We start from the raw sequence: 8,220 nt of genomic DNA, 5'->3' as shown, positions 1-8,220 counted from the left end.
ATCTTACCTCGGAATCTTTGGCCTGTTGATTACGAACGACTATCAGGTTGTACAGGATTCTGTCGTCGTCGGCCTCCGTGTGCGACACATCGTGAGGCATGCTCCACAAATTCTTTTCATCATCCCTCTCCAGAGTTGCTCCAAATGAGGAATATGGATTGTTACCACTGGTGTAGAGGAAAATTAATAACAGACATCTTACTTTGATTTTAAGGTTTTTCTTATTCACGAAACCAAGTATTAACCAGCAAAAGCCTGAAAGGAACTGCTCTAGAGCAAAGTAAATCTGTCTTATCCTATTAGAAAAGGATAGTCAACAAACCACTACCTCCTAATTTAAATCTCAAAAAGTCTGTTGGCTGCAGGTGGGTATTAGTGCCCTCCAGTTGGTTCCAACTCCTAGATACCCTATCTATGTACAGCAGAATGAGACACTGCCCTGTCCTGCACAATCTTTGCTGTGTTTGAGCCTATTGTTACAGCCACTGTGTCAATCTATCTCATTGAGGGTTTTCCTCTTTCTTGCTGACCCTCTACTTTATTCATCGTTGCTATGAGTGCTTTAAGCATGATGTCTTTCTCCAGGGACTGGTCCCTCCTGATAACATGTCCAAAGTACATGAGACGAAGTCTCATCATCCTTGCTTCTAAGGAGCATTCTGGCTGTACTTCTTTCACGACAGATTTGTTTGTTCTTCTGGCAGTCGGGTGGAGGGCCAAATTATTAGCAGCTAGGGTAGAAGTGGAAACCCTGGTGGTGCAGTGATTGAGAGCTATAGCTGCTAACCAAAAGGTCGGCAGTTCGAACCCACCAGGTGCTCCCCGGAAACCCTATGGGGCAGTTCTACCCTATCCTATAGGGTCACTAGGAGTTGGAATCAACTCAATGGCAAAGAGTTTGGTTTTGGTTTTTTTTCAGGCCAGAGGTGAAGTGATATCAGTTGATCTCAGAAAGGCGGAAGGCAGGGTTCAATCAATCATGTTAAGATTAGCCAATGTTTGATCTTTTGTATTTCTCCCTCCTCTTCCCTTTATTTAAAAAAAAAAAAAAAAAAAATTGAACATAAGCCTTATTTTAGCAGTAATTCTATATGCATACAGGGAGGCCATTTTGATTCCTGAAAAAGCAAATGGTTTGAAGAAGGTAGAGACATGGAAGGGGCATCAATATCATGAAGGGTACTGACTCCAATTTCTTCTTGCCCAATGAGCTTTTGTGAATACACCACCACTCCATTTATACAGAGCTTTAACCAAGGGCTTCCCCATTTCCTACCTCGTGCTATACAATCACTTGAGGTGGGCAGGGTGGGGAACAGTATCCCATTTTGCAGATGGGACATGAACACGAGAGTTGCTTGACTTCTCTGGGGTCAGGCAGCCAGCTGACAGTCCGCCCCGCAGGAAGTCCCTCATGGCTCATCTCCAAGCAGCCACAAGTCCTAAGACTTGGTATCCAAAAACTGTGACCAGGACACACCCACAAATGGAGCAGCTCAGATAACTGCACGTGAAAAATACCCCCTGTACAAATTAACACATTTCCCTGGGTCTTCTCCCAGGGAAAGCACCCCCTTGAGTCATCAGAACCCCAAGGGCCCAGCTTCCACCAGGAACCACGACCACAGCTGCTGACACTCCAGTCAATGTACCTTCCAGGGCAGTGAAAGCCCAGTACTTTCCTGAAACCAGTCTTTTATTTTTTCCCAAATCTGTTTCATTTTCATACGTTCTCTCTCTTCAACAAGTTGATAAGTTCCTCAAGGGCAGGAATCATATCTACTATTTCTTTTACAATCCCTACTTCGTAGCTGCTTCAAAAGTACTTGTGGACTAGAACAAACTGAGCTGTGATCCCAATCTGCTAAAGGAAATCCCAGACATAACTCATTGCTCTGACCTTTTTAAAACTGCCCTAAAGCAGTGGGTTTAAAAATTAGTATCTACCTGAACAATCAGTAATAACATTTTGACCATGAATGTTGCCACCTTTTACTTTACTACACCACAATTTCTTATCCTGCCTTGAGGAGATTATCTCAGCTGTTTGCCTGGCCGGTCACCTCCCTTCACAGCCTCTCCCTCTCTTTCTCTCTCTGTTACACACACACACACACACACACACACACACGCACACACGCCTATAACTCCACTCAATGTAAAACACTACTCACTCATCCTAAATCTACAAACTGGAATGAAGCTCTACAGGAAGGTCAGTGCCAGGTCTCTTTAGAAGCGCCTGTGTCTCCAGACAGGTGAGTGTCTCCTGAGTTCTCCCATCCTCCAGCCCTGCCCTAATCAGATCCTCTGACTCTGCCTAGTGACTGATACTCGGGGGAACAACACAGAGAAGAGAACTGACACCTTCTGCCTCTGGAGGAGCCTCCTGCCACTCTCCTAAGCATGGAATCTGGCCTGCTCATATAAATTAATATTTAAAAAAAAAAAAAAAGCCGTTGCCGTCAAGTCAGTTCCAATTCATAGTCACCCCACGTGTGTCAGAGTAGAACCCGTGCTCCATAGGGTTTTCGATGGCTGATTTTTCAAAAGCAGATTACTAGGTCTTTCTTCTCTAACACCTCTGGGTGGGCTCAAACCTCCAACCTTTTGGTTAGCAGCCAAACATGTTAACCATTTGTACCTAGATATGTCTATAGTGCAGTCTCCTCCACGCTGCTTCCACTGCCTCCCTCAACCTGGACCTGGTTCCAGCTGCATTATTTCTGTTCATTAGAGTTACAAGTCAGATTTCACTGGGGCATAGGAAAGGTTTTAGGTTCTTTTGTGAAATAAATAATTGAATTGATCATTTTCCAAGTTTCAGAATTCCAGTGGAAGTGAACATGAATGAGGGCGTGAGCTCCTTCAGAAGTATCAGAAGAATGTTAGGCCCAGCCTAGCTCACCGGGTCCCAGGTGCTGTGCTCTGGAGTGCTGTTTCCTGCTCCGTTCACTCCTGCACCACTGACGGGGCAAGGCCTCAATCCACTTGGTTCTAAAACACTGGGCCCCCAGGGAGGAGAGACTAGAAAAGAGAAAAGCCTAAAGCAAACAGACAGAAAAGCAGCTTGGGAGCCCCTGTGGACCCAAGACCCTGAGTGCTCTGAAACCCTGTTGCCATCGAGTTGATTCTGATCCATGGCGACCCCATGTGTTACAGAGTAGAACTACTCCACAGGGTTTTCTTGGCTGTCATCTTTACAGAAACAGATTGACAGGCTTTTCTTTTGTGGTGCTGCTGGGTGGGTTCGAACCTCCAGCCTTTTAGTTAATAGTTGAGTGCAGCCTGTTTGTACCACCCAAGGGCCTCTGAAGGGCTCTGAGGAGTGTGTAAAGAGAATTCAGTGTAAGGCCCCAAGACCTGATCCAGCAGCCAGGGGAGAACAACAGAGGGCAGGAAGGAGCACTGGGCCAGGGGCCTCACTTCTCCCTCCCCGATACAGAATTTCTAAAAGGTTTTCAGGAAATGAAAGCAGCTGTTTTGCCCCTGGCCACCATCTGCTGATGATAAATATTTTACCCACCTCGGGCACTTGAGAGGTTGCTCTGATGTTACATACTATCCTGCAGCTGCCTTTATTCCCAAAAGATAGGATGAGAAAAGTCTTCAATTCCACCCCTAATCCCACCCAGGGGCAAAAAAAACCTTACCACTCAGAAGTCTATCTAGTCTACTATCTATAACAGGAGACTCAAGGTTTAGAAATACTGGACTTCCTGCCTGGGATAAAGGTTGAACGTGCTAGTCAGCATTAAAGCTGTTCACCGAGAGTTGCCCGCATTTTGGAAGACCCCACAAAACATCCTGTGCACTGGCCGGCTGCTGATGCCAGCAGTTCCAGGGACTTTACTGCTGTCCCTACAGGTCATGTGTCAGTGAGCACTGGTTTAAGACCGAAGCTCTGAAAACAGTGAAGAGATAAAATCTCCAATAATGGGTCATCAGAGGTCCAGAAAAACAGACCTCAAGAAGGCTGTCTGTGCCACCTCTTAACTATTCAAGCCCTTCCCATCTGACTCCCCACTAGGAACTGACCTGTCAGCCCCCTGGCTTCTAGATCTTTCCCGTCCTCCCTTTGTGGAAAGCGCCCTACGAAGAGCAGGTGAACCTAAGGTCGTGTCCCTTTCCTTCCCTCCCTCCCTTCTGCTGCCTTTGCACAGTGATGTATCTGGAATACTTACAACGCTGCCTAGCACATAGTAGGTGCTCAACAAATATTTGCTGAATTAATGAGCTATCATTTTCCAAAGTCATAGGGCTCTAAACGGTAGAAACAAGGCTGGAATCCCTGTCTTCAGGCCCACAAACTCTTAATATTTTTTAGCTGTTTAAATTTACGAAGATGGGGTACAAAGTCTTGAGGGAGGAAGTAGATAATAAGCACATATGTTTATGTCAAGTGATGATCAGGGCTATGAAGAAATACAGGGTGGAGAAAGGGACAGAGCAAGGGTGGGGCAGGGGGACTCTTTCAAAGAGGGTGGTGAGGGAAAAACTTTCCAATAAGGTGGCTTTGAGCAGAGAACCTGAATGAAACGAGGGAGTTATCCATGCTCGTAACTGGAGGGAGAACATTCTAGGCAGGAAGAGCAGGAAGTGCAATGGCCCTGAGAGAGGAGCATACTTGATGTATCTGAGGGACCAAGAGGAGGCCAGTATGGCTGAAGGATGAGCAATTCCACCTTATGTGCCAACTTTAAAATCTAAACGATGCATAATAGCCCTAAAGTTCACCCAAAAGTCCATGAACAAGAGAATGGGAGAACAAAATGGAACATTATATAAGTAATGAGAAGCACAATCTGCAACTACACCCAACAACATGGATGAATCTCACAAACTTGAGCAAATGAAGCAAGTCGTACGTGAACACACACAGTTTAGTCCCAATCACCTAAAGTTTAAAAGCAGGCAAAACTGATGTACATTTTAAGATGCACACTATAAAGAAAACCGAGAAAAAGACTATTACAAAAACCTGGATCCAGGCAGGAGCCATGGGGCTGGCAATAACTATCTCATGCCCTGGATGGTAGTTACATGAGTATTCTCTTTATAATTGTTCCTTATAATGTACATATTTTTATGTTTTCAGTCTCTGATATCACACGCACACATACACACACACACACAAGCTTCGAAAGTCAAAGAAAAACCTAAGTGAGAGGCAATACTGGAAGCTCTTATCACCTGTCACACACAGGCAGTACAGGGGTTCTTGTTAAATGTCTTTAAATATACACTGTTTAACCAAAATTAATTACTAAAAGAGCACAAAAGAGTGGAGTACCTGGTATATAATTGGCACAAACCAAATATTTGTTCACCAGACTAAAAAGGACTTCAAGCACTAATATACCCACATTAGACAAAACTTACCCTTTAAACAAAGATGTAGTGAAAAGATTACTTTAAGATGTCTAGAGCCTAAAAAGTTCTAGGAGCCCTAGACCACACGATGTGCAAGAGAAAGAACTTTCGCCTTCTTAAGAACTTCCAGTGTCACTAAGACTGACTAATGCAAATCACACAAACAGAAGAGGGATGCTGTGGGTTGCCTGGGAAGAAAACCTTTAAAAGTCACCCTTAGTAATGCTGAACTGCTGACTTCTCGGTAAAAGCCCTTGTCTCCGTATTGGACCTGAGAATATTTGGCCCTGTTCTGGGAACAGCACCATGATCCTCCCCTATCTCTCTGCAGTCTTTCAAAAAGGTGAAAGTACAAGCCCTGTATCTTATCAATCCATATCATTCCACCTTTTGGCCCCCCAAAATTCATGTCCTTACCCCATGTAAAACACATTCACCCCATCATATCATATAAGTCTTTATTCAAAAAATTCCTCTTCTGTGAAATCTAGAAGACAAGTTAGCTGCTTCAACAGCACAATGGTAGAACAGGTACAAGCTAGACATTTCCATTACAAATGGGAGGAATCAGGGAAAGAAGGGACAACAGGCACCAAGCAAGTCAGCAGGACACATTACATTTGCCCTCAAGGCTTGAAAATAATTTTCTGTTCTCTGAGACCATTTACACAATGGCCCTGCCCTCCAGACTCTAGGTATTGGCCATACTGTCCAGACTCTGAGTGGAGGCCTCCGGGCTCTGGGCTTCAGCTCCGCCTTCAAGGACCACTGGGACAGCAACTCGGCTCCCTCGGCTTTAGGCACACCATTCTCCTAGTCCATCTGAGTGGTGACTCTAGCCTTGGAAACACCAGAGGCCATGGCTCGACCCTTTGAGACCCCAGAGGTCATGGCCATACCCTTTGAGACTGAAGCAGCTTGTGTTCCTTGTCTCTTCAGCTCCTGCTTCCTGGTTTCTTGGCTTCTTGGCCCTGCGGGCCTCTCTTCCCGCATCTGCCCTGCAGGCATAAGTGTTCCAAAGCTCTGTAGCTCCACAAATCAGTGGAGGAACCCCACTCCGCCAGTAAACTCTAGCCAAAAGGCACTCAGCTCTCTTGCTCTATGGGTCGGCAAGCCTAGCTCCACTGATAAGTGCTCAAAGGCACCCCACTCTGCCAGGAAGCCTCCTGTGCAAAGGCTCTCAGCTCTCCCACTCTGTGCGTCAGTACCAGTGCTATCTCACTCTGGTCTCCTGTTTCTGCTGCTGCCAGTTCTCTGCTGGGCCGTCTCCAGTGTAACAGTTCTCCTCACTTCCTTCTGAGTCCTAACCAGAATTGTCTGATGTCCATAATTCCACCAACAGTCTCTTCAAGGCGACCGCTTCCACATATTACATATCTGTCAGAGCAGCACTCCTAGTACCAAATTCTATCTTAGTTATCTTGTGCTGTATAACAGAAATACCACAAGTAGATAGCTTTAACAAAGAGAAACTTATTCTCTCACAGGCAACAAGGCTAACTAGAAGTCCAAATTCAGGGTGCCAGCTCCAGGGGAAGGCTTTCTCTCTCTGCAGGCTCTGGAGGAAGGGTCTTGTCATCAATCTTCCCTGGTCAAGGAACTTCTCAGTACAGGGACCCCAGGTCCAAAGGCCATGCTATGCTCCTGGCTCTTGTTTTTGGTGGTACAAGGTCCCCTGTCTCTCTGTTCATTTACATCTCAAAAGAGATTGGCTTAAAACACAATCTAATCTTTTAGATTGAGTCCTGCCTGATTAACATTACTGCCACTAACCCCATCTCATCAACACCATAGAGATAGGATTTACAACATATAGGAAATTCACACCAATGACAAAATGGTGGACAATACTGGGAATCACGGCCTAGTCAAATTGATACACATATTTTGGGGGGACACAATTCAATCCACATCACCCTGGAATGGGATTCTCCTGGGCAGGAGCACATTCCTGCAACAGTTAACTACACACCTCACTACATACTAAGAGGGCTCTGCTCTATCTACGGCATTGAAACATAATGAAATTGGGATCACACCTCTGCCATTTCCTGTCTGTATGCCTCTGAGCAAGTTACTGAAGCTTGCTGTGCCTCGGTTTCTTCAACTGTCAAATGTAGATTATGACAGCAATTAATTTATAGGATTATGGTGAGGATTTTTTTAAGAGATATCAAGCACTTTACAACTGTGCCTAGTATACATACAACCTATGAAGAATTGGAAGAGCTAGTGCAGGGATCACAAATGTCAGGGATCCTTTCCTCTCCAACTTCAGCTGAAATAAACTGAGATTTTTTTTTTATGACCTGTGGTCAGGAAATTCTGTTTTGTTGCCCACATGCCTAGACACAGATCAATTCCTTTTTAGAAAGGCCCCTTGTTTGGGCATAAAACAATCATCAAAAGCAAACTAAGATTTCATTTTATTTTTATTTCCTAATGGAAATTCTGAAGTCCCTAGGTGGCACAAACGGTTAAGTGTTCAGTTACTAACCAAAAGGTTGGTGGTACGAATCTACCCTGAGGCATCTTGGAAGAAAGGCCTGGCAACCTACTTCCAAAAGATCACAGTTTTGAAACCCCTGCGGTGCATAATTCTACTCTGACACACTACGGTCACCATGAGTCAGAACTGATTCAACGTCCACTGGTTTTTTTTAATAGGAATTCCAGGCACTGTAGCAAAATAAAACACTGACTACTGCTCTCTGTTCACTGGCCACAGGTATGTGCATAAATTCTGTTAGCATGAATGGAAGCTGCAGGTGTACAATGAGAAGAGCAGAGAACAAAAGATTTGAAAGCTCATTATATGGTTCACTCAGGTGGCTTCAGAAAGAGCCA

General features: G+C 44.9%; 1 protein-coding gene across 1 annotated transcript in view; it reads right to left on the bottom strand.

Annotated features, from left to right (window-relative positions):
- The window catches only part of MREG (melanoregulin), a 95,404-nt gene that overhangs the window by 71,703 nt on the left and 15,481 nt on the right, over positions 1 to 8,220 (bottom strand). Inside the window, exon 2 of the mRNA XM_003406075.3 lies at positions 8 to 167. Within this exon, the coding sequence (XP_003406123.1) occupies positions 8 to 167 (160 nt within the window). The remainder of the gene's footprint in view (positions 1 to 7; positions 168 to 8,220) is intronic.

This window comes from Loxodonta africana, chromosome 6, assembly GCF_030014295.1.
Source record: "Loxodonta africana isolate mLoxAfr1 chromosome 6, mLoxAfr1.hap2, whole genome shotgun sequence".
NCBI classification, from domain to species: Eukaryota; Metazoa; Chordata; class Mammalia; order Proboscidea; family Elephantidae; genus Loxodonta; species Loxodonta africana.
The sequence above is the reverse complement of the archived record's forward strand: the minus strand, read 5'-3'. Positions and strand labels throughout refer to the sequence as shown.